The 27891-nt window shown below is 39.5% G+C and overlaps 2 protein-coding genes across 3 annotated transcripts; one reads left to right on the top strand and one right to left on the bottom strand.

The window, feature by feature from the left end:
* Positions 1-639: 639 nt before the first annotated feature.
* khk (ketohexokinase) lies at positions 640-7395 on the top strand. 2 transcript variants are annotated; one of them, XM_053632291.1, is made up of 8 exons: positions 640-794; positions 1549-1665; positions 3288-3422; positions 4210-4282; positions 4376-4522; positions 5112-5200; positions 5864-6021; positions 6501-7395. In XM_053632291.1, exons 1-8 carry the CDS (start codon positions 703-705, stop codon positions 6587-6589), a joined length of 900 nt encoding a protein of 299 aa, XP_053488266.1. In that variant the 5' UTR covers positions 640-702; the 3' UTR covers positions 6590-7395. The 2 variants fall into 2 exon arrangements, with proteins under 2 accessions (XP_053488266.1, XP_053488267.1); XM_053632292.1 differs by lacking the exon at positions 3288-3422 and adding an exon at positions 1883-2017.
* Positions 7396-9734: 2339 nt separating this feature from the next.
* Positions 9735-27441, bottom strand: emilin1b (elastin microfibril interfacer 1b). The gene is made up of 8 exons (XM_053632282.1): positions 26949-27441; positions 17763-17885; positions 16453-16664; positions 14254-16338; positions 13567-13692; positions 13349-13366; positions 12953-13087; positions 9735-12552 (listed from the first exon to the last, which is right to left on the bottom strand). Exons 1-8 carry the CDS (start codon positions 27092-27094, stop codon positions 12227-12229), a joined length of 3171 nt encoding a protein of 1056 aa, XP_053488257.1. The 5' UTR covers positions 27095-27441; the 3' UTR covers positions 9735-12226.
* Positions 27442-27891: the final 450 nt, after the last annotated feature.

The following is a 27891-nucleotide window of genomic DNA, read 5'->3' as shown; positions in this document are numbered from 1 at the left end:
TATATGTTCTAATTTATTTGTGCATCCAGTTTAATCATTTTGTTGTAGAATTTTCCGATATAATTTAGATTATTAACAACTGAAATAAGTAGTTTAGGTATGCTACCAAGCCTGCCTGACTACCTTTGTAATTACCCTTATCAGTAGATAGAACTAATAAAACAATCTAATTAGTAAATAGGTAAGATGAACACCAGCTTGATGGGGAAATCAGCTGACCCATCATTTAAAACCATCTGAACACCAGCTTTGCCAGGCTGGGAGACCTGCTTGACCAACTTGGCCAGACTGGGAGACCAGTTTAAACCAGCTACATCCAGCTTAAACCAGCAAAGACCAGCCATCCAGCCTGGGCTGGCTTTTTTCAGTACGGAATATAATAATAATAATAATAATAATAATAATAATAATAATAATAATGTACCGCAAAAAATATTAGTTTATTTAAAAACACATTATTTGTAAAATTGTAAAATTACAGCCGCTTCAACACGGAAGTAGGAAATTCAGAGCGCTTTGAATACACTCATACGCAGACTTCCGCCCTTCCTCCCTTTTGACCAATCAGAGCGGGGTATGCACTCAAACGCACACTTCCGCCCTTCCTCCCTTTTGACCAATCAGAGCGGGGTATCGTTTACCTTTCATCCCCAGTCCATGGTCCTCTTATCAAACTACACACACACGCACAGAGTGTAAAACATGGAGCAGAAGAGGATCCTGTGTGTCGGGTTGGTGTGTTTGGACATCATTAACGTGGTGGATAAATTTCCGGAAGAGGACACGGACACCAGGTTTATTCACTGAATAAAAGAATGGAATAATATAATGTTATCCTGTCCGCTCTAACGGCGCAGTGAAGACAGGAGTGAGAGGGTTACAGGGTTAAAGTACAGAGCTGTGTGCATGATAAAGGGGACAGGACATTACTGCTGGAGTGTAACTTATGCACTGCAAGGCTAATGTGGCTAACAAGCTATTTAAACCTATGAGCACCAGTTAGCGATTTGCACAATGCGCCATGCAAAGACTTAACAGTGTGATACTGTTATAACTCATTATACACTGTCATAAAAGTTTATTAAACCCTTCTACTTATGCAGATTTTGCATACGTTTGGATCTGAAATAACTGAAGGTCTGATCTCAGAAAAGCTTCAAGTGTGCATCAACATATATCATCTTAAATATCATCTAATATATCATCTTATTAATATAAAATATTTGTGCTCCAGTTGATGTGATGTGATTAGTAAAATAAAACCACACACTGATCACTTTGGCCTTTGCAGCTCATTCATCCGACACTGACTGTAGGCGGGGCCTGATCTCCTAAAGCAATCAGGAGACACGCCCCCTTATAGCGTCGTCCAATGATGTCACTGCTGATGTCACAGAGTGAATTATACTGTCAGAAAAACTTTAAAGTGAATTTATGTTAAAATTATCTGATTTTCTGATCAGAGCTCGTATATAGACAGAACTCCATTAAATACTTGTGTGTGTCTGTGTGTGTGTGTGTGTGTGTGTGTGTGTGTGTGTGTTGCAGATGTGTGTCCCAGAGGTGGCAGCGAGGTGGGAACGCCTCAAACTCCTGCACGGTTCTGTCTCTGCTTGGTGCTCCCTGTGCCTTCATGGGTTCTCTGGCTGCAGGACCAATTGCTGAGTAAGTTCTCTTCGACATTTAACCCCCTGCACTCAGACCAGTAACCGTACCGTACCGTACTGTACCATGCTGTACCATACCATTCTGAGCACTGGGTACTTTATACAGGGATTTTTTTAGAGTGTGTGTGCGTGCGTGCGTGCGTGCGTGTGTGCGTGTGTGCGTGTGTGTGTGTGTGTGTGTGTATACACACTCTTAAATACTTTGTTCACTTCAGCTTCATCCTGAATGATTTTAAAATGTACCACATTGACGTGTCTCTTGTTACTGAGCATGCTCAGTGCTCATGCCCCACCTCCGTCGTCATCGGCAACCAGACCAGCGGCTCACGCACCATCCTGCACATGAACAGGTTTGTGTGTGTGTGTGTGTGTGTGCCCGTGCGTGTGCCCGTGTGTGTGTTTGTGCGTGCGTGTGCCCGTGCGTGTGTGTGTGCACGCGTGTGCACGCACATGCTTTCTTGCTTGCTGTCCAGATATCTGAAGAGAAACATCATGCGCCCTTGTCCACTTCTCCTTGATTGAGTGCACTTGTCCATCATAAGGGCCGTTCTGTGAAGATCAGTAGATAAGCTTAGATGAGGATGAAGTCAATGGTGATGTCACAATTTGTAATCAGAAACACTGCTAGATTAGCATGCTAGTTACAGAGATCGGTTGCTAGTAAGCTAGTTTATTTGATTAGCATGCTAGTTACAGAGATAGGTTGCTAGTAAACTAGTTAATTTGATTAGCATGCTAGTTACAGAGATCGGTTGCTAGTAAGCTAGTTAATTTGATTAGCATGCTAGTTACAGAGATCGGTTGCTAGTAAACTAGTTAATTTGATTAGCATGCTAGTTACAGAGATCGGTTGCTAGTAAACTAGTTAATTTGATTAGCATGCTAGTTACAGAGATCGGTTGCTAGTAAGCTAGTTAATTTACAAGCATAGGTGTAAAATACTTTACAAAACACTAATGGAGCTGCACTGTGCTAGTTAGTAAGCTAGCTAGATAATTAACAAAAAGAAAATTAAGCTGGCTAATATGTGTGATAGCAAATGATCAGAATAAAAATAAATAAAAACACTAAGATTTTACGATATTACTTGAGTTTAGTTTGTCAGAGACTTAAATGTAACAAAAAAACAATATATTAGTAATATTAGCGATATTAGCAAATACATTTGCTCATACTGATAAATAGAATTTATAAAAAAAATTCTTTAGTAGTAAACAGGTTTCTGGGGCATTTTATTGTAGTTAGTAAATTAGTTAGTTAGCACAGTGGCTAGTTAGCAAGGTAGTCTGTTTGTGAAGTAGTACTCTGCTAGTTAATTAGAACACTAGCGATGCTAGCATGTTAGTGAGTTAACGAGCGAGTTCAGGGAGTAAATCTGAGAGGAAAATGACTTTAGCTACAGCTCGTCCCCTTGAAAGTGCACACTCAAGCAGTGTAGTGAGCTGATGCTTACTTCTGCACACTGAAGGGAAGTTAGCGAGTTTGCTAACTTGAATATGGCAAAAAAGGAACACCCTGGTGAATAATCTCACTGCGCTTCTCGACGTCAGCACTAGGTGGCGCAGTGATGCGTGCGCTAACTTAATAAACCTGACCTTGTGCTTTTCTCTATTTTGTTAGCTTCATCGTGGGTGATTTTAGCCGCCGCGGTGTGGATATTTCTGGTGTAGCATGGCAGCAGTGTGGCGTGACGCCGTGTGCGTGTTGTATTGTTTGTCAAAAGTCAGGTTCCCGCACCGTGGTTCTCTATGACATGTAAGACGATAATAATAATAATAATAATAATAATAATAATAATCTGAAATAATCTCAACAATCACATGACCATCGTACGCTAATACGTGGTGATCAATCCTCTGTATGCATGCGCTAATCCACGATATTCCAGAGGAGAACAGTTTTATACCTGTTAGCTAACATAACATGGCTTGCATTGGTTAGCTAGCATTATTTAGCATTATTCAGTATTGTACATCAATATTGTGGTATTGTATGATGTCTTTGTGACACGGCATCATGAAGGATTTGCTAAAAAAAAAAATAAAACAGAAGTTTATTAAAAGCCTGCAGTGGAGCTGAATTTAATTCACTCAAATTAACAATTTTAATAAATCAGTATGCTAATTCATCTGCTAATTCATATGCTACAGTCGTTCCTAATTGAACTGTTGTAGATGAAATAATAATTTCATATTGAATTTTAAATCTAATTATTTCCTAAGATTTTTTAAAAAAAAATCTTTATTGTTTATCAGACATAAAAACACATACACACACAGCCTCTTAAAGTGAAAACAATTAATAATAATAACAATACTTTATTAAAACACTTTTTAGTAATAATACTTAATACTTAATTATAACTAAATAAAACAAAATTAAAAAGAGCTATATTTAAAAGATCTCTCTTAGGAGTGGAGCAAACATTTTAGCCCCACGTTTATATTTAAAGCTCTGTGTGTTTGTGTGTGTGTGTGTGTGTGTGTGTGTGTGTGTGTGTGGGTGAGATGAGTTTCCTGATTTCTCATCTCTGTTGAATTAGAAACCTGCCTGATGTTTGTGCAGACGATTTCTCACAGCTGGATCTCAGTCAGTATCGGTGGATTCACTTTGAGGTGAAAATGATCTTTTGTTTTTTATTGACAGTGAAACGTGTTTAAAATGATTGACAGAAACAAGAGAGAGTGTGTGTGTGTGTGTGTGTTCAGGGTCGTAACGCTGATGAACAGGTGAAGATGATTGAACAGGTGAAAAGCTACAATGCCACACAGGAAGAGAAGAACAGGATCACCATCTCCGTGGAGATCGAGAAAACCCGCCCCTCTCTCTATCAGCTCTTCCCCCACGGAGACGTGGTACAGTCCGACTTCAGTACAGTCCGACTTCAGTACAGTCCCACTTCAGTACAGTCCCACTTCACTACAGTCCCACCTTACATCAGTCCCACTTCAGTACAGTCCGACTTCACTACAGTCCCACTTCAATACAGTCCGACTTCACTACAGTCCCACCTCACACCAGTCCCACCTCAGTACAGTCCCACTTCAGTACAGTCCCACTTCACTACAGTCCCACTTCACTACAGTCCGACTTCACTACAGTCCGACTTCACTACAGTCCCACCTCACACCAGTCCCACTTCACTACAGCCCCATCACACATCAGTCTGACTTCAGTACAGTCCCACTTCACTACAGTCAGACTTCACTACAGCCCCACCACACATCAGTCCGACTTCACTACAGTCCCACTTCACTACAGTCCCACCTCACACCAGTCCCACCTCACACCAGTCCCACTTCACTACTGTCTGACTTCACTACAGTCCGATTTCACTACTGTCTGACTTCACTACAGTCCGATTTCACTACAGTATAGTAAATGATAGTTATATTTAAATATTTTAGAGATATAGGTGTGTATGTCCTCCTGTGTGCGGTGCAGGTGTTTGTGAGTAAAGACGTGGCGCTGCATTTCGGGTTTCAGTCGGCGTCCAGTGCACTGAAGGGGTTTTACAGCCAAGTGAAAGACGGGTAAGACGGGCCTCTGAAATGAAATGAATATCCTGTTCATACACTTTAACACAGTTACACAATTAACATCAACAAATTAACAGTGTTTGTAATTTTTCCTCGTTTTTTGTACACAAATATAGTTTTACTCTGTTTAAGAGGTATTTGGTTTAAAGCTCATGGGAAAGGGGTTCTGTAGCCGGAACAGTTTGCTCTACAGGGAAAATATAATCAGGTTTATTTTTTTATGTAATAAAATGTTTATTTCTGTGTTTTAATGAAGACAGGCTTCACCTGGAATTTAACCGATAGTGGAATTAGATTTATTTCTAAAGTAGACTGCAGTTTATCAGAGAGCAGTGATGCATTTTATTTTCCACTAGATGTCACTAGAGAGCTATTCTTCTCCATTCCAGCTTCGCAATCAAATCTATTTTAAAATCTGACTGTCCTAAAGCCCTGTTTTTATCAAGTGAAAGTGCACTCTGTGTGTGACACAGAAAAATCATCCAGGAGCCCATTAAATCCCATCTAAAGTCAGACTTTTTTTATATTTAGGAGCGCAACAGGCCTCACACTAATGCAATATTTCAGATAATATATGGAGTAAAGGGTGTGTGAACGGGAGATTCAGATTGAGTGTCAGTTCTGTGGGATGGTTTATATGTGAGCTCGTGTGTTCAGGGCCGTGCTGATCTGTGCCTGGGCCGAGAAAGGTGCCGATGCGATGGGTCCTGATGGTACTGTAGTGCACTCTGACGCTTTTCCTCCTGAGAAACTGGTGGACACACTCGGAGCTGGAGACACTTTTAACGCCTCGGTCATTTACACCCTGTCTAACGGTAATAACTAACTTAATATTTGTTCAGTCAGGAATAAACCACATAGAGGCATGCTTTTATAGGAAAATAATCACCTTCACGGTGGTAACAATAACACACACACACACACACAGAGTGTTTATTACTTTTATATCATAACATTAAAATAGTTCTGATTGACTCCAGCGACTCACAGTCTGCCTCAAATTACATATTCATGAGCTGGGAAACTGATTGGTCCATTTAAATTGGCTCTGTGTTACTGCGACCCTAAACATCACTGAGATCCAAAGCTCTGAGGATTTTTACTGTCGGTGATGTAATGCTTATTAACGAAACACCTGTCAATCAAGCGTTTCTCCTGAATATGCAGATTCACGGAGGGCCACGCCCACACAGCCGAGTGGAAAAACAGACATGGTTTCTAATAAGGTTCATGTGTTTGGAATTAAAACTGTGCGAATGAATGAATGAAGTGTTGTTGTTTTCCGCTCCTGCAGGAGGGTCTTTACAGGAAGCGCTCACATTTGGCTGCCAGATTGCGGGAAAGAAATGCGGTGTTCACGGCTACGATGGGATCCTTCAGTGAAAACAGAGCTGAAGATGCAGATGTTCAGGAAAATCACGTGCGGTTTAAACGCCACGTTCCTGCCGATCAGAAGCTTTAACAACATCAATATACAATCTTTACGGTAAAATGGCGTTCATTTAGAAGCAGGTGTTTGGGCCTCGTTCCAAATCTTCACTTATAACACACCCTTGTACATTGCCGTTAGTTGAGTTCCCTTTTAAGGGCGTAAGGGGAAGAGGGTCAGATGAGGGACTTTTATATTTCCAAGAATATTTAATTCCTCCAACTCTTTTTTTTTTCTTTCCCTGCACACTGATGATGATGTCACTAATTTACTTTAGCAATTTATCCAAATATCAGCTATATAAATATCGAGTGAACTTATTAGCATGCTAATCAGCTATTAGGCTAGCTAGTAAATTATCGAGCTGATGCGACTCTGTACAAACAAACCTGACCAAAACGTTTCCCTGTGAAATCTCAGTGTGAGATATTGATGTATTTATTTAAAAAAAACAAACACTGGATATTAAACACATTTTTTTTTTAAAAAATGAGCCTATTCAATCAATTCATCTGTTCTTTACATTTCACTGAATACATGTGAGAAATTCTACACAAATATTCATTAAAAGTATAAAAAATAAACATAAAACCGCTTTTGCTCTGCGTTCAGCATCTCAACGTCACACACAGTCGCTTCAGTTCCAGGATCATCATCATCATCATCATCATCATCATTATCATAATGAAGAAAGTGCATGAGAAATAAAAGTATAAAAGAATATAAGCACATAAAAACAAAAGAATTAATTAACAAAGAGTTTGAACAAAAATAAAATGAAAACGGAAGAAATAATAAAGAATAAAGTCTAAAACATCTTAAGCTGCTTTTTAATCGGATGTAGTGTGTTTGTGTGATCTCGGTGTGTGTGTGTGTGTGTGTGTGTGTGTGTGTAAAGTGTACAAATGTCCGTTAGAAATGTAATTTAATCGAAGTTGAATTCGGTTTCCACATCTGTATTATATTCAATGGAGATTCTTAATTAAACAAAATAAAAACAACCACAAAAAATTCCCAATGTGTCGTCTCTGACTGGAACACAAGCTTCATCATCATCATCATCATCATCCTCACACACACACCTACACCTCCCTGAGCAGTGCACTGTGTAGTGAACAGGGCGTGTTCTGTACGTATCAGTGTTTACACAGCTGGGGAGAGTAGATCAGAGTGTTTTCAGTCCACTGTGACATCACACACACACACACACTGTTACTTTCTTCTTAACAGTAATACACATGGAGAAGTGATGCATCGATGCGATGTCCAATCAGATACCGCGCTTATTATTACATCACAGTATCTTCCTAACATCCACATTAAACTCCATTAAACAATCAGGTTTAACTGCAAATCCTGCAATTTCACTGCATAAATCAGACAGGATATGACATCATCATCATCTTAAAACCAAATAAAGATGCTAATCTAAACAACAGCTTAGCTAACTGCTAGCTATAATAAGCATCGGTGCATCCGTTTCGCTGTTGTGTTTGTTGCTATGGAAACGAGTCCTGATGAAATGAGAGGAGATGGATATCACACAGCGGTGAAGATGTAATATTACTGTGATGTCATGGCGATCTTTACCTTTATAGATATTTCAGACGTTATGAAATATCGTCTCGTCCCTGGGATTTGATATCATCGGGTTTAAGAAATTATTTTAAATAAAATAAAAGAACCACCAACTAAACAGCAGCACATTTCCAATCAATAATGAAATGTCTATCTATATTTCATATTTATATTTATTATGTTGATATTTTTATATTTACATTATATGTCTAAATTCGTTATATTTCATAATAACCTGTGGAGTTTATTTACTTATAAATTCATTTCTGTAGAAAACTCTAAATCTTCGTGAATTGACTAATATCACGCACACACACACAGCAGGTCCTAATCATTGTCCTGTGTGTGTGTGTGTTAGTGATATTCATACAGAGACATGTCTCTTTCCATAAATGACTCTTCTGGCTCACACACTGGAAAATCCGGAGTGTGTGTGTACAAAAGCAACAAAAGAGAGCGAGTGTTTTCCGTCTGCAACACGGTTTGATTGTGTGTACGTGTGTGTGTGTGTGTGTGTTTTATCTGAGCGCTCGTGTGGAGAGTTTTTAAACACGAACAGCTGTGAAAACTCACTCGCCGTCATGTTTTACTGAGCCAAGCTGCTTTCTTTCTTTCTTTCTTTCTTTCTTTCCCGTTTAACGAACACACTGCGGCTCTGCTCGGGTTACAGGATCGACGGCTGCGTCCCAAACGCCCACGCACTCTATTCTAACTGTAAACGTGCTGGTTTTGGGATACTGTGTGTGTGTCTGTGTGTGTGTGTGTGTGTACATACACTGCGTCACAGAGAATACGAGTGTAACTCTCACACTTTACAACATGCATGAAGGGATTGTGGCCTGCTAGCCTGCTAGCTAACTGAGTAATTAGCCTTAAGTTCTTATGAGATATTAACCACAGCTAATAATCTGCTAATGAGCTAATTAACTTTGTGTTTTCACTAAGAACAAAGAAAGTAAATAATTCCTTATGATGTAAAAGAATTCATTCACTTTCAGTAAGCCTTATTTCAGGCTAATCCTGATGCTAATCCTCCTTACAGTCGCTTTAAATTACTACATTGTATACAATAAGTATTTTCCACCTTAATAATTTTGGACTTAGGAATATGTTCTCTTTATTCTTAACGCTAAGGCTAATACTCTTACTGTCCTGTTTATTTAAAAAAAATCCAAACAATATTAAAAGGACCCTATTAAAATATTTGTTTTAAATGAATAAACAAATCATATTGTCCACTAAACCAAGACAGGGACATTTTAAAAAGTCTGAACTAAGATCAGTTTTAAACTGAAATGTTTATTTTTATATTAAAACTCATGTTCTGATAATTTTCCAAAATGTAGAAAAGGAAATGGAATATTGCCGGACTTTTCCAGGACTTTTCCAGGACTTTTCTTGGAGAAGGAAGCTTTAACTCTGTGAGTTGGTTCTTTCTCAGTTTGAAAGTTGTACAACGTCGTTCAGCTGATTTAAACCCACCACAGACCCATGGCCACGCCCAAGAGAAGCGGAGCTGTGTAAAATTAAATATCTTTATTTAACACATGTGCTGCCAACAAACACATTCAGAGTCACAGGATAAACCGTGAGGAGCCACGTCACACGCCACGTGTGTTTCAGCTATTCGACCGCAGTTTACAAAGTGAACATGTTTTCTGAGGGAAATAGTCAAAATAATAATAATAATAATAATAATAATAATAATAATAACAGCTGGTAATGCAAAACAGCGGGAGCAGCATGACGTACCGCTCCATCACACGGCGAGGGTTAGTACAAATCTAATCTTTCAGATCCGAGTTTCAGGTTACAAACAGTTAGTGATGAAGTCGGACATCGCTTTGGCATATTTCATTAAAACAAACAAAAAAACAAACAAAAACTAAACAAACAAAAACTTTTGTTTGTTTAAAAATAAACAAACAAAAACTAAAATACTAAATTTCAGCTTTAAGCACTTTCTCTGTGTCTCATTAGCAAACCTGGTCATACAAAGATGCTAATTCTAGTGCTAAAGCTAATTCTCATTATAGGCTCTTTAAAGTTGAAATGCATGATGGGAGAATCTCGATGTTTTAAAGTTGATTAAATCATCAGCCCTTTAAAGTTGTCATCGTTTGGCTTCATATGCATCATATTCTTTGTCTCTTTAAAGTTGTAGTTGATTTGTTTTGTATGTATTGTGTATGTCAGTTTGAATCTATTTGTATTTTCCACATTAACAGACCTGGAGTTAAGAGAATGTTCTCTTAATGCTAATGCTAATATCCTTTATCGACTCTTTAAAGTCGTAGTCATAGTTGTTTTTTTGTAGGCATTTTTTCAAAGCTGCATTGAGGGATAATAGCAGAATGCTAATGCTAATGTCACTTATAGGTGCTTTAATGTTGATTCTGTTAGATGAAGTGAAACTAATTTAAATTATAAGCCTTTTATTTATTTGTTTATTTATTTATTTATTGTCATCTGTAAACATTTGCCTTTTTTGCATTTACGCTGAAATCGTATTTCTTTGTTTTTATTAAAGCCTCGTTTTTAATTCTTTGACAGATCTTTGTGTGACACTTTAGGTGTTATATTATTTTTATATTGCGAGTTTTCTTTTTTCTTTAATGTTAATTGATGATGATGGTTTCCATCGTTACCAGCCAACATAATTTTTTTTTTTTTTTTTTTTTTTTTTTTACAAAATGGTGTAAGAGAGACGTGAGTAGGTTTCACTGTGGCTCAGCGGAAAGACTGGAAGATGCGCGGAATTAATTACTAACAGTCACAATGCAAGTATTGTGTTTTGCAAAAGCAAAATGCACACACACACACACACTCACGCACTCACGCACACATACACACACACACTTTATCAGGTGAGCGCTAGGCATGTGCAGCTAATCAGGTATACAATATATTTAACATCATTATGTTGTAGCATAAACACAACAGTCTTCTAAATGTTCTCATTTCAGACATTATTCCCCCCATAATTCTGTTCACCACAATATAGGTTAAAAACATGGCTGACAGAACTGTCTCTCTAACTGAGGAACATATTAACATGCTACCGTGCGCTAACTGCTAACTCACAGTGAATAGTTTCTTTCATATTCTGATTAACAGTCAGATCTGTGTTTGTAGATCGACAAAAGCAGTTTTCATGGCTACAGGTAGCTAGCTAACACGTGGGACTTGCTAGCTAGTGTTAGCTATGCTACTTACCTTGTTCTTTGCTATAAGAACACTAATGCTGCATAACTTGTTCCACATTTTGTGTTTTTTAAAACCTTTTTTTAAAAATGTTAACTCTCTGAGAGCTGATTTTCTCACTATGGTGGAAAACATAGAAGTTGAGTTAGCGGTCAATGCTAATTGTAAATACAGCATCATTTTAGCCTTATGGAGTCTTTCTTTTAGTAATTTTCCAACACATCTGAGGTAAATGTTGATGTTCTGGATAATTCTGTCTCATTTCCACTCTCACTGTGTCTTTATAAAGTGTGTATAAATGACTAAAAGTCTTCACGGCTACATGCTAGCTAGCAAAAGAAGTTTTTTTCCTAGTGAATCCCAAACAAGGCACTGCTCAGAAGTTTATCCACGCTCAAAAAGCTGATCAGCGACAAGAAGATACGATATTATGATAAACCTAACGCTAATTATTAACTACTGTGAGGGGAAATTATTAGAGATATCGCACATGCCCTGTAGCGAGCCTTAACCTTTTACACTTGAAGTGAAACTTTGGTGATAAACGATTCATAACACTGTGATTTATATAAAATCTGAAATCATTTTCATATCAATAATAATTAAAAGAAAAAAAACAGTAGTTTCTGTAAAAAAAAAAAACACGTCTCCTAAGGTCAAAAGGAAGGAGTAAATATAATCGATTGAATTAAATCCTCTTCTGAATTCAGGAGTTCACACAAGAACAGAATCACAGAAAGGTGTGTGAGCGTGTCCACGGTGCGACTCGTGAGGTCGAGGTTCGGCCCCGTCGTTGTTAAATCTCAGGGTTATGAGTAATCCTCGTAGAGCAGAGCGCCGCTGAACATGGTGAGAGGTTCGACCGAGTGCGCCAGTTTCCCCATCACCAGGTCCACACACACCGTGTCGTCCGACTGCAGCGGAAGGATGATGTTGAAGACGGCCAGAGATCCGGGCGTTGGCTTCGTCTCCGCCACCGGCTTGTTCTCCAGGCCCTCAGGCTGATACCCAGCCGAGTCCACGCGTGCCATACCGTAATTCGACTTGGACAGAACTGCTTCGATCTTCTCGTTCTTGTGGCCCGTCAGAACGGCGCTGAAGAAGTAATGACCATCCCGAGGAGCCTTGAAGATTCCTGCAGGACGGGAACAATGCTCAGGATCAGCGTCTTCAATAATATAATAAATAAGGTAAAAAATACTGCTATAGGAAAATAATCCACGATTATTTTGTGTGGGTGGTGTGATGAAGTTACTGTTACCACCTCAAAGACAATTATTTTTCTACAACAGGAAATCTTTATACATTAATTATACAATTAAATAAATAAAGTGTAAAAACATTGCTCTATATAAAATTTATAAAATAATATAAAATGAACTATAAAATAAAACTTCAAATGATTAACATAAAATCTTGATAAATAAATGTTGAATTTAAATGTTTTAAATACAATTTAATCATATACCTTTATTAAACAACAACTAATAAAATAATAAATATACGATAGTTTCATTTCTGACTGACGGTTTCACCTGTTTGTGGATCGTAAAAGTTTCCTTTATTCACGAAGATTTTATCAAACACTATGGTTCCGGACGAACTCATTTGCTTGGTGAGCGCGGCCGAGAACGAGACCTTAGGAACGTTAGCATCAACGCCTGGGAAACCTGGAACACAAAATTCCACCAAATAATCAAATTTTAATATCGTACTAATTTACGATGTAACACACAGTTACAGTGTTTAGTAAACTCTGGCTTTTAGGAGATACACACACACAAACACACCACACACACACACACACACACACTACCAATGACCCTTAGCTTCAGTTTTAATCTTGATAAGACACATCTGCTACGTCTAAAATAGCCTCAGGGCTCCAGAGGGATTTTTTTTTTTTTTGAAAATAAAAATAAATCTCATACCTCGTTCTCCACTGAGACCTGAAACAGAAAAAATGATTTATGAGTGTGTTCATTTCCATTACTCTCTTTTAAAACTCGTATGAAGGTCATTCCATTTTTATTTCTGCCCTTTATAATGTACTATTAATAACACTGGGAATCTTAATAATTCATGCATTATTTACTGAAACAACTAACTTAGCTTTATTACTTATTTCTCGTAATGATTTGTTTTTAACCTGGTGGTCCTCTTGGTCCTTCCACACCCGGTTTACCGGGTGGTCCTTCTGGTCCAGGTAGTCCTGGATGTCCTGGAAATCCTCTTTCACCTGTCTCTCCCTGAGGACCCGGGGGTCCAGGCAGACCTGGAATCAGGAGTCTCAGTGTTAGCAATGACCTTTTACCCACTTCAACTTAAAAACGTCTCTGCCTGTGTTTGGACATCTGATCTAGAAAAGGGTGAAGTGAAGCTATTTCCTGTTTATATAATGACTGCAGGAACCGATGAAGAAACATTACACCTTCTCTGTACAGGTTTATCTGTACATCTTTTATATAAAAGATTACAAATATTGTGGAATTTAATTCATCATTCATTACAGGAAAATAGTCAACTTGCAGCAATGGCTGCAGAGATCACGCTGAAATTAGCTAAGGTATCTGATTAGCTCGTTAATGGCTAACTCTTCTACTGTTGCTGAATTATAATGTTGTGTAATTAAAGACAGTATTTCCTGTTATGCCCTTTAGTAAAAATGAAAAAGAAAGCCTGGCGATGATGTCGTATGATTACGCTTGTGATTGGCTGATCAGATCCCAAGGTAAGCAAAATATAAACAATAATCAATACTGATGGAACTGTAACCCTGGTGCTTAAGGATCCTCCTGATTCTCCTCCTGTGTGTACAGATATAAAACAGACAGACCTGTGAAGTCGTGTTCCATCAGGCTCCTGAACTCCTTGAGAAGATGCAGTATTGAGGAGTTGAGCTGCTTGATCTTTCCGTGGATGTTATCCAGATGTGTGCTCTCCATGGTGTCGATGAAGCTGCTGTGGTGGATCACGGTCGTGTTGAGCCCATTTACGCAGCTCCACAGGCCGGTCACGTGCTTGTTGAGTCCCTCTTTGATTTTCTGCAAGTTCTCAGATACAGAATCGAGTCGACCACAAACCCCTTCCAGTTTGGTGATCCTCTTGTCGAGGCCGTTGCCTGTTCTCTCCACAAAGTAACGCTTGAGGTCGCGTTCGATGTTGTCGAAGCGCATCTTACTGTCCTCGACGTGCTCCGTCACTTCCTGCTGGATCTTATCCAGCTCTGAGATGATCTTGTCCTTCGTGTTTCCCAGATCTGTGATAACGCTGTCGTGTTTCCGGGTGCTGTGCTCCAAACCTTTCAGAGTGTCGTTGATGGAGCTGAAGGTTAAAATGACTCCTGATAACTCGCCCTGGATCGATCCGAGGTTAGCGTTGTTGCTGATCACACTGTGGCCATCGAGGGGTTTCTGAGGACCGTCCAGGTCTCCTGGTTCTGTTCCTGGTCCTGTTGGAGTCTCCAAACAGATCTTGCATTTATGCACATCCTCTTTAAGTTTATTCACTTCCTCTTGCAGGGTGCTGCACCCGTCCGAGCAACCCGAATCCACCTTGCCCTTTATGTAGTTCACATCTGTTTGCCACTTGTCCATGGCATGGTTCGTGATGTTCTTGAGCTTCCTCAGGTCATCTTGCACCGTCTTACAAAGGTCTGACTGGCAGTTCTCAATTTCATGAATGATACGAGTAAAATGCTCACCGTTGTCGCCGGTCACCTCTTTGATTTTGCGTACGTCATGGCTAAGATCGATCACTTTATCCAGTAGAGAGTCGCCGGAAACAGAAAGATCTTTGAGCCTCGTGTCAAATCTCGTGATCTCATCCTCGTTGGCGACAACCCTCCATTCCAAGGATTTGACCGTATCTGTATCATCAGTGGGTCTCATTCCACTTCCTCCTGGGGGTCTTCTAGAACCAGAGCACGAAGAGCATTCGTTTATTCTCCGATCCATATGAGACGTGGCATTCTCCAGCCGAGACAAGCGCTTGTCCTGTTCAAACAAGGTTTCTTTCATGAACCTGATGTCCACATCTAGATCTGTGTTTCTGTTGTCTTGAACATCGAGGTGAGCGTTGAACTCATTGCGTAGGTCTATGAGGCCTTTTTGGAACAAATCCTTCAAATCGTTGTCCATGTAAGCGCAGTTTTCTTCCGTCCTCTGCAGTGTGCTGTTAATCCGTCTTTCCCAGTCTTCCAGTGTTTCCTCCAATCTTCTCTGTCCTCCTCCATTTTCTCCGGCTCCTCCGACGCCTCCACCACCTCCTATTCCTTGAAGCACTTTCTCCAAACGATCCTCGAGGCTGGTACACGTCTCGGATGTCGACATGATCTTCTTATCCACATCCCTGAAATTCGTCTCAAGATCCTGGATTTTATCGCAGCAGGTTTGAGATCGACTCAGATCCCGACGCAGTCCTTCCAGAACCAGGCGGTTCCGCTGTTCCATGTCGTTAATCTTCTTTTCCAAAGCTGAGATCCTCTCTCTGTCCCTCTGCTGCTCTCTCCGCAGGTCTTCTACACCAGCTTGGCAAGCAGTGCAGGACAGAGAAACCCGGCGTTCCAACTCACGCAGGATTTCCTCCTTCAAGATGTTGAATCTGTCTCCATCATGGCCGTCCAGATCATTCCCGCCTCTTCCGTTAACCAGGTGGTTATTGATGCTATCGAGAGTTCTATCGTGAGCCTGGGTCCGATTGTCCAGCTGGTCCAGTTTGGTCTGGATGTTGTGAATCGTTTCCTTCATTTCAGGCTGAGCCGCGTCCGCCGGCGTTTTCCCACCGCTCGATCCGGGATTTTTTGTCTCCTCCTGAAACTTTTCGTTCATGGTGCGTAACGTCGACTGCAAATCATGAACGTCTTTAGTCAAACGTTGGATTTTGTCCTCCATCTGCTTCATCTTGTCGCTGTCGCCTCTCCCTAAACACGTGACAAAATCATTACCGTCATATAATATTCCCCAAACGCTGATCTTCACAAAAATCTTTTTATTATTATTAATGTATTAAGATGACTTTAACATATAAAACGTACCGCTCCCTCCGTTCTGTCCGTGTCCTGTGTGTCCTGGGTTCGAGGGTTTAGTCCACGGTCTCGCTGTGGAAATCTGAGTGACAGATCCTCCGTTCTCGCCGCCATTATGTGTGTTACAGTCCTCTCCGCTGTATCCATGGCAACACTTCCACTCCATCTCAGTGATCAGTTTGTACGCTACCTTATATCTGGGCCTCAGATACGTCCGATACCTTCAACACACACGAGAATGAAATAAGCTGTTTAGAGACTAAACGTTTTCCTTTAATGATGTTACGCTTCATGTTGGCAGAGGATAACATTAACAAAATATACTGTGACCGATTCAAATTTAAGATTAAACTATTTCTTTTCAAGACGTTTTGTAAAAAATTTACAAGGACATTTTAACACACATACATTGTACAGAGAATAAAAAAAACAAAAAAAAATCCTGGCGTGTCTCATTCCTGGCTACCAGATAACACCTTTTTTCTCCACCCTACATTCATAACCCATTGCCTACTTACGCTGTGCGACCTAACCCTAGACTGGGTTGTAACAGGTTCTACATAGAACCCAGAGGGACATTAGAACCATAAAGGGATGTACAGAACCACTAAGAGTGTATTTACACTTTAGTGTAATATTTATAAGAATGTGTTCATCTGAAATACCATGGTGTATCTGCTTTATATTATTCCGATCATGTTATTTATGCTCAGTGTCTTCAGTTTGGTGGTGGTCCTTGGGTTCTTGGTGTTCTTAGTGTTTGAGGTTCTACAGTCAGTGTGAGAACGTCTCAGTGAGAGCAGCATCCAGTCGTTTAGTGGAAATAAAGTGCTGATGTTTTGGAGTCTGAATCCTGCGGTTGTGGACTTTGGAATGATGTGTCATTTCATTCCTTACATAGCTGTGTGTGTGTGTGTGTGTGTGTGTGTGTGTGTGTGTTAGCTAATTCTCATCCAACTATTTCTCATTATATCTTTGTTTAAGTATTCTGTCTTTCCCTTTGATTTGTCAGCCAAAACTAAAATGTCCTTAGCGTCTTTAAAACATCTTTTTCTTCTTTAATTCTTGCTGTTAGAAAACCTCTGGTCAGGTTTATTAATGTTATTTAATGTCTAAACTTTCAAAAAAAATGTATCTAATCCTTTTTGAAAAACATTTTTGAACCTTTTTTTACTTTTTAACAGAACAAGTTCACTTTTATTTAGCTAGAGCTTTGCTGCAAAAGTGAAAAATAAAAAATGTATTATAGGCAGCATGCATAATGTACATAGGAACACACACACACACACACACACACACACAAACAAGGTGATACTCACATTAAGACGCGAGCACACTGCACTCCCCAGGAACATGGCTGATAATCAGGCTTCACGTACGTCTCCACTCCATCCTCCACCACACAGCTCACTGTCTTCTTCACCACATACGCACACCAGTTCCTACACACACACACACACACACACACTCTTTATCAGGTGAGCGCTAGGCATGTGTGGCTAATCAGCTATAGGATATATTTAACCTGTACACCATTACTATTGTAGTGTAACACAACAGTCTTCTAAATATCCTCATTTTAGACATTTAGTTTTTTCCCATAATTCTGTTCACCACAATAGAGGTTAAAAAACATGGCTGACAGAACTGTCTCTCTGACTCGGGAACATATTAACACGCTAACGTGCGCTAACCACTAACTTACTCTTTCCTGTTATGCTACAACACACTGCTGTAATAAACAGATCACCAATAAAGAGTGATCTTTTATACTTTTTAAAGCCCTTTATTACTTTTAAACGTGTGTAGAACTGAAACTCTCACCAGCTCCAGTGCTAGCATAATAACTAGCGTGCTCAGCAGTTAAAAGAGTGCACAGCTCCGTCAGCAGTCACGTACAGATGGATGAGAGGAATAAAACCCAAGTTTTGAGATATAAAGTGTTGTGCTGCTTGTGTTTTTAGGAACCAGTTCATCATTTTAAAAAGGAAATCATGATTTACTGCAGCAGTGACTTCTGGGTAATTTGTGCAGTCACTGAGGTTAATACACAGATGGCATGTTTAAACCTGTATAACTGTCTTATTATTTTATTATGTAATCTTTAATGCTTGTATTATGTATTATTGACTATTTTCGAATGTTCTTATGTTCTGGAGATCTTTATCCTCTGAATGGACTCTTTGATTCAACAGAAACGCTGTTATTCGCTCAGACTGTCGTTATTTCTGCACGTCTTGTCGTTTAGCGTATTCTGCACATTATTTCCTGATATCATTCGATGATTTTTAAGCAGATGTGACAGACAGGAAGTTCAAACTCAGGTCACTGATGTCCAACAGGAAGTCCAGCTGCAGGTTAGCATTCAGACCGTGTCTCAAGCTTCAGAGTTTAATCGAATTTTAACACAAAGATGAGTCGCTAGAAAGAGAGAAAGTGGTTTAGCTTTACGCTGATGTAGCTCGCTAGTTAACGACCTAACCATGTCTTTATTTAAGTAATAAACAGTGTGTGTGTGTGTGTGTGTGTGTGTGGGTGTGTTACAGTACAATACTACATGATGAGGTGGTGTGATGAAGTGGAGACACTGTTACAATTAGAATTTTTTATTTATTAAAGAATGACACTTTTATCCATTAATAGTTACATTTAATACTGTGGAATGTCGGTGAAACCAGTTAGTTCCTGTTCTGACTTACATTATAGCCGCTATAAACGGTCGTTCCCTCACCAGCCTCTTTATTCCCTCTCTTTATTCTCTCTCTCTATTCTCTCTCTTTATTCCCTCTCTTTATTCTCTCTCTCTATTCCCTCTCTTTATTCTCTCTCTCTATTCTCTCTCTTTATTCCCTCTCTTTATTCTCTCTCTTTATTCCCTCTCTTTATTCTCTCTCTTTATTCCCTCTCTTTATTCTCTCTCTTTATTCTCTCTCTCTATTCTCTCTCTTTATTCTCTCTCTCTATTCTCTCTCTCTATTCTCTCTCTATTCTCTCTCTTTATTCGCTCTCTCTATTCTCTCTCTTTATTCTCTCTCTCTATTCTCTCTATTCTCTCTCTCTATTCTCTCTTTATTCGCTCTCTTTATTCTCTCTCTCTATTCTCTCTCTCTATTCTCTCTCTTTATTCTCTCTTATTCTCTCTCTTTATTCGCTCTCTTTATTCTCTCTCTCTATTCTCTCTCTTTATTCTCTCTCTTTATTCCCTCTCTCTATTCCCTCTCTTTATTCTCTCTCTTTATTCGCTCTCTTTATTCTCTCTCTCTATTCTCTCTCTTTATTCTCTCTCTCTATTCCCTCTCTTTATTCTCTGTCTTTATTCCCTCTCTCTATTCCCTCTCTCTATTCTCTCTCGTTATGCCCTCTCTCTTTATTCTCTCTCTTGAAGACAAAAAATGCAGCGTAAACTCCTCTGTCCTGAAGATGTCAGAAAACTTAAAGTTACAGCGTTACCTCTGACTGTTACAAAGCGCTGACACTGGAGACTCCTTCCATAAACGTTACATAAGCATCTCCTAACTTCAAGAAAACTTCAGCGTATCAACAATTTTCTTAATCTGCTGATGTGGAGCATCCGCTGTAAACGTCCCTGTGCATGAGCTGTTACTATAGAAACAATAACATGTTTAGAGTGAGATCTGCTCTTATAGAAAATGAATCAGCACCTTCTAACCAATCACAATCCAGAACTCAGCAGCGTTGTGGTGTAATATAACCCTCACTGCTGCTTTCACTCAGATTCACTCTCATGTCCGGCGAGTTAGTTTGATGATGTCTCCGTCTCCACGTTCTCTCACTATCTCGAGTGATCTGACCCAGACAGGAAATTTGACCTCTGACCTGTGTTGGATGTGTGAAGCAGGAAGTGGTTGGTGTGGGGTTTCTGAGGTTGGTGTGTGTTCCAGACGGAGAACCGTGTATGCATGTGTGTGTTTGTGTGTATCTGTGAGTGTGTTTATCCTAGCAGCTGAATTTTAAACTAGTTGTGTACACAAAACCAGCACGCCTTCAGTTTTCTCTACAAAGTCATGCTAACTACCTCCACACATTTCCTAAAAGTAAACCAGATGCTCACGTGGGGACGAAACCGATACGTTTATTAGCTTGAAACTGACTCTAAATCAGCCGAATATATACACAATGTCCTTACAAAGCTGTATTTGGTCATCTTTTGTAGACTATATGTCCAAATGTATGTGCACCCCTGACCATCACACTCATATGTGGTTGTTCCTCAAACTATTACCACAACGTTTAAAACACACAGTTGTGTAGAACGTCTCTGTGTGCTGGATCAGTACAGTATCCCTTCACTGGAACTAAGAGGCCCAGACCTGTTCAAGCATGACACAATGTGCACAAAGCGAGCTCCATGGAGACATGGTGTGTTAAGGTTGGAAGAAGGTGGAAGAAATCGAGTGTCCTGCACAGAGCCCTGACATCATCCCCACTGAACACACAGACACACTGAAACATCTCGGTTGAAATATCACTTGAGCCTAGCTCGTGCTTCCTTAAATAATTCCACAAATATATGAAAGGAAGTTGAGTATGTTGGATGAATATCAGACTTGCTGGGTAAAGTGTACAGTATAAAGGACAGATTTAGAGTTTTGGAGCTGGATTTGAACTGAAAGCAGGTGTGTTTCTGTTGAAGATAAGAAGCGCTGAGGTGATGATGGACACTAAACCGCTCGCGCCTGATTGGTCGGTTTAGATACACAACACATTTCTGAGCTTCTTCACGTCACTCTTTTCCGATCCCTCCCTTTTCCCAGTGTTGTTGTACAGGTGTGTTAACATTTACACACGGATAATGGAAAGTGTGTGAGCGGAAAAACGGAAGCAGCTTCGAACCTGCAATTACAGCCAACACGTGGTGTGTTTTCCCTGCACACAGCAGCTCGACGGTGTAAAAGAAATAATCATTTAAAGTTTTTTTTTTAATTCATCAGTGTGGATATCACACACACACACACACACACCTCATATTCTTGACTTCATTAACACATTTCCAACATTATTACACATATATTCCGGAAAACCCCACACTTTAGCACTATAACATATGTACATTAGTTCTTGGTTCCTTATTGTTTATTCATTTTGTGTCAATCTGCTGTGTGTTAAGCCTGAATATTTTCACAGAAAACACTTTTCATACATCAGAGAGGTCTGAGAACATGAGTTAAAGTCATAATGATTCAACTACAGGTAAGACAGAGCTGTCACCAAAATATTCTCCCTAACTGAACAGAAATGAACACAGCACAGGCAGCGATCATCGGGGTCCAAGCACGGGTTTGAGAAGACTGTCATTAATAAAAGTACTAGTTGAACCACGTTGTGTGTTAGTTAAATGCAGGCCTGTCATTCTGATATCATGTCATGATGATTATGAGATCCTGTGGAATGTCATAAACAATGTAATCATGTAATAGTTTTGCGTGTAAGAATGCACAACCCCATGTGAGACTCTTACAAGGAAGGCTTTTGCACACAGCATGCAAAGTTCCATAGAAACTATAAGTACAAATCAAATTCAAGCTCAAGTTTAAGTTTAACTTCAGGATTAAGTTCAGGTTTAGAAAAATCGTGACTTATAGTCAGACGTGATGTTTGTGATCCAGACACACACTGCCGATAGAAACACAACCCTCGGTAAATAAGAGAAACTGTGTAGTGGGAACGCTAGCTCTGTGCTCTTAGTTCCACTAAACTTTTAGTCACATACACACACACACACACACACACACACACACACACACACACACACACACACACAGATTTCCAGATAAGTAGTGATGTTATTATTCCTGTTATCAGTGACTTTTCAGTGGAAACATCATCAACATCATCAACATCATCATCATCATGTGTGTGTGTGTGTGTGTGTGTGTGTGTGTGTGTGAGAGAGAGAGAGAGAGAGAGAGAGAGAGAGAGCAAAAACAGTATTGATGCCAGGAAAACCAGGAAAGCAATCTCAAGTGCAGGTCTTTCTCTCTGTCTGTCTATCTATCTATTTGTCTGTCTGTCTGTCTCTCTGTTAATTTCCCTGTCTATCTATCTATCTATCTGTCTATCTGTCTGTCTGTCTGTCTGATTGACTGTCTATCTATCTATCTATCTGTCTGTCTGTCTGTCTGTTAATTTCCCTATCTATCTATCTATCTATCTATCTATCTATCTATCTATCTGTCTGTCTGTTAATTTCTCTATCTATCTATCTATCTATCTATCTGTCTGTCTGTCTGTCTGTCTGTCTGACTGACTGTCTATCTATCTATCTGTCTGTCTGTCTGACTATCTATCTATCTATCTATCTGTCTGTCTGTCTGTCTGACTGTCTATCTGTCTGTCTGTCAGTTTGATCTATCTATCAGTTTGTCTGTGTCTGCTGCATCTGTCTCTTTGTCTGTTTCTGTCTGTCTGTCTCTCTGTTAATTTCCCTGTCTTCTCTGTCCGTCTATCTGTCTGTATGTCTGTTATTATCCTAATGACACGTCTCCTACATCCTCCCACTGAAACTCGCCCTGAAACTTTCATCCCCCCTCTCCCTCTCACACACCAGATTACTGTGTAGTGTTCCATCACAGAGTCTGTCTGTGTGTCTGAGAGATTTTATTTAACACCACTGTGTTTCATCACTTCCTGTCCTCACCACCATGACTCGGCCTAAAGAAAGTGCAGCCTTCTGATATATTTACATGAACGTAGACCAACTCCAGTGTGGGATTAAACAGAGTAACACACGCGTTTCTTACTAAAAAATCTTTCATCTGTAAAAAAAACCCAAAACAAAACAAACAACCTTTAAATGTGCTTTACAGAAATCCTGCTTGTTTCGTGATTTCATTTGAATGTTTACATTTAACATTTTACAATTTTATTTAGAAAAAAAATCACGAACAAACAAACAGACGAGCTACTTATATGCTGGAGCGTGTTTGTGTCATGACGCACATGAAATCCGTAATCCAGTGAAACCACTGAACCACCTCTCCTCATGAAGCAGCAGTCAATAAGAACACAGTTTTTACACATTACACACATTTCGAGAACATCTCGACTCTCAGCCCCGTCAACACGTGGAACAAAAGACGCAGAAGGACAGAAGGAAAAAAGCCACGATATCACGACTAACCTAACGAGAGCAGACAGATAAAGCTGAGAGGAAGTGTGTGTGTGTGTGTGTGTGTGTGTGTGTGTGTGGATTCTAAACACTGCTGGTTCTAAAGTAAAGGAAAATAAAAGCTTTTCCACTCTGAAGTGTTTTCAGTAAATCACGTCTCACTCTGCATTACACACTGATGACATCACACGGATCACACTGTTTCTCATTTCCAGCTAAAACAATCCAGAGAGCAGCACCAAGACCTGCTGAGGCTCTACACACACTTCAGGATCTTAAATGCACACACACACACTTAAACACCCGATAGTAATGCTGTGTTTGGAAGCAGGCTGATAACAGAGTCTCTGCTCTCACTCAGGGTCGAATGATATGAACATAATATCAGTATCGTGATAAATTGTGTCACAATAGTAATTTCCCAAATATTATCAATATCATAAATATTTTTACATATGTCTTCATAGCTTGTGACATCATATTTTCTCCACTGACACTGGAGACTCCTTCCATGAATGCTACATAGACATGTCTTTACTTTAAGAACACTTGTCAATGATTTATCAGTGGAGCGTGCGCTGTTCGCATCCTTGTGAACGAGCTGTTACTATAGAAACGATAACATCTCAGCGCATTAATATAAACCTGTGCTACTATCAGAGCTGCTGTTATTGAAAATTAAGCACCTTCTGACCAATCACAATCCAGAACTCATCAGCACCGTGGTGTAAGTATTATTATACTAGTGTATTATAATAGTGTTATTACTGCTCTGTATCATTATTAATATTTATAATAACTGCTGCAGTGACGATGATGTCTTAATCACTTCTATCTAAAGTTGAGTGTGTGTGTGTGTGTGTGTGTGTGTGTGTGTGTGTGTGTGTTATTACTGTTATTAATGTAATGTGCTGTGAATCATCAGAGTGAAACACTGCGTCAGAAAGGAAATCCAGATACACACATCACCACTGGAGCTGGAACTGCTGTTTATAATCACACACACACACACACACACACACACACACACACACACACACACAGAGGGCCAACTCCAGTGTTAGGGAGGGTGGACGTTCTGGAAAGGAAATGAGGGAGGCGAGAGAGTTTGTGTGTGAGTGTGTGTGTGTATGTGTGTGTATTCACCCAGCTGTGTAATGTCACAATAATAGTGTGTTTGGATGAAGGGCACTTAATAGGGCCGTCTGCTGCAGTCTCCCTGTGGGATTGGGACTAGGGCGGTGTTTACACCAGTCTTTCATCTGTGTCACATTTAAATGCTTTTTAAAGTTCCCTCAGGCGAAGCGACAACATACAAGTACAGTTCTGCACTTTCCATATAGACTTCCCCTATATACTTATACACTTCCCCTACACACTCCCCCTATACACTTTCCCTACACACTTCCCCTATACAATTTCCCTATACACTTCCAATACAAACTCCCCTATACACATCCCCTACACACTTTCCCTATACACTTATACACCTCCTCTATACACTTATACACTTCCCCTATACACATATACACGTCCTCTATACACTTCCCTTATACACTTATACACTTTCTCTACACACTTCCCCTACACACTCTCCCTATACACTTCCCCAATACATTTATACACATCCCCTACACACTTCCCCTATACATATACACATCCCCTACACACTCTCCCTATACACTTCCCCATAAACAATTCCCATATATACTCATACACTTCCCCTACACACGTCCCTGACACACTCCCCCTATACACGTCCCCTATATTTTATACACTTCCCCTACACACTTCCCCTACACACTTCCCCTACACACTTATACACTTCCCCTATACACTTCCCCTATATATGTATACACATCTTCTACACACTCCTCCTATACACTGCCCCTATAAACTTAGACACATCCCCTATAAACTTATACACTTCCCCTATACACTTCCCCAATAAACTTATACACTTCCCCTATACACAGCAAAGAATATATATCATAGGAGTACTGAAGAAGTACACTACTGCACTAATACACTCCACACATTTATATCCACTATACTATAGTGCACACACTCGTACTAGTATAGTTTATGGTAAAGTATACAATTTAGTATTGTACTGCAATTATAAATACCACACATATTTTTATATACAGTGTATTATAATACTATAATATAGTAGACATTTCCCTTTCCTTATATATGTATTTATAATCAGTATGCTACAGTGTATAGTAGATAGTATAGATCTTCCTTTAAACACATATTTTTACTCAGAATATAACTTGTACTAATATAGTACATCTTGTAGTATATCGTGTGGTATACAATTTCATATACACATTCAGCTGGACATGCATTTACATTCAGAAAACAATAGTATAGTATAGAATAATATAGAACAGTATAGAATAGTATAATATAATATAGAATAATATAGATCAGTATAGAATAGTATAGAATAGTATAGTAAAGTATAGTATAGTATAATATAGAATAATATAGAACAGTATAGAATAGATAATAGAATAATATACAATAGCATGGAACATTATAGTTAAGTATAGTAAAATGTAATATAGTATAATATAGTATAGTATAGAATAGTATAGAATAATATACAATAGTATGGAACATTATAGTTAAGTATAGTAAAATGTAATATAGAATATTATAGAATAATATAGAACAGTATAGAATAGTATAGTAAAGTATAGTATAGTATAATATAGAATAGTATAGAATAATATAGAACAGTATAGAATAGTATAGAACAGTATAGTATAGTATATATAGAATAGTATAGAATAGTACAGTACACATGGAGTGATCTACTGCTAACTTTTTAGCTTTGTTCAGATTATCTTTATATATTAAACACTGAGCTTTGGTGCTTTAAAGGTGCTTTAAGTTAAATGATGATGATGATGATGATTATTATTATTATTATTATCCTTATCCTTATTATTATTATTATTATTATTATTATTATTATTATGCTGATACCACAATGACATGGTGTTAAAGAGATATTTGTACACTGTAAACTGCTTTATTAGTTATTAGATATTATATGAATATTATATTCGGATGATTGTGGTGCAGCTAATGAAGCTGTACAGCTGTCTGTAAAGGAACATGTTATTATGCATTATAAGCGTTAATTAAACTCTGTATGATTCACTAATTAACTGTGTGTGTTCATGTGAAGACAGACACGTGGATGAACCATTTAATATTATTTATGTACAGTTATTTTCCTCTGTATGTTGCTGTGTGTTTTTCCCTCGCATTAAACTGAGAGTACTTTATGTATGTATGTATGTATTTATTTATTATTAATGAATGAATTGATATGAATATACATATCAGTTTGGGGTACCTGTGCCTGCTGGCGGCTCGGGCTCCGTCCCCGGTGTGTCCCTGCTCCCTGCTCCCTGCATACAGGCTGTAGCGCTGCTGTCCGCCCCACGAGGCTCCACACACACACACACACACCATCAGAAGAACCAGTCTAACTCCAGCCATCCTGTAAATCCCCTCAACACCCCGCTGAAGAGCCTGAACCCCGGCTGTAAGTCCCGCGTCCTGAGATCAGTCCCGCAGAAAAGCGCGCGGGGAGAAACGCGCACCGAGCCGCTCCATGACCCACAGCCTCCACTGATGAGCTTTAAACTTCTTTCTCACAGGTTTAACCCGTGTCTCCGATTGGAACACAACCCGAACTCACTTCATCATCCCTGTGTGTGGACAGGTTTAGGGTTTACGCACCGATCTGATTAAATCCAGGTCCAAACCAGAGCCGAAGCGCGGAGGATTTTTTCTTCTCTCGGAGTGACGGAGGCAGTTTGGAGTCTCATCCTGCCCCCCTTTCTCATTCTCCTCTTACCTCCCTCCCCTTACAACCCGAAACCCTCCCTCCTTCCTTCCGAGCGAGAGAGAGAGACAGAGAGAGAGAGACAGAGAGAGAGACAGAGAGAGAGAGAGAGAGACAGACAGAGTGTGTGTGTGTGTGTGAGAGAGAGAGAGTAAGACAGAGAAAGAGAGAGAGTGAGAGACAGAGAGTGAGAGACAGAGAGAGAGAGAGAGAGAGAGGAAGACAGAGAGAGAGAGAGAGACAGAGCAAGTGAGAGACACAGAGAGAGAGAGAGAGAGAGAGAGAGACAGAGACAGAGAGAGTGAGAGACAGAGAGAGAGATAGAGAGAGAGAGACAGCGCAAGAGAGACAGAGAGAGATAGAGAGAAAGAGAGAGAGAGCGAGATAGTCCAGGCTATGTGGAATTAAACACATATGAACTTCACTTACACACTCAAACAGCACATTA

This window comes from Ictalurus furcatus, chromosome 9, assembly GCF_023375685.1.
Source record: "Ictalurus furcatus strain D&B chromosome 9, Billie_1.0, whole genome shotgun sequence".
Classification (NCBI taxonomy): Eukaryota; Metazoa; Chordata; class Actinopteri; order Siluriformes; family Ictaluridae; genus Ictalurus; species Ictalurus furcatus.
This window is presented reverse-complemented; position numbering and strand designations above follow the sequence as displayed.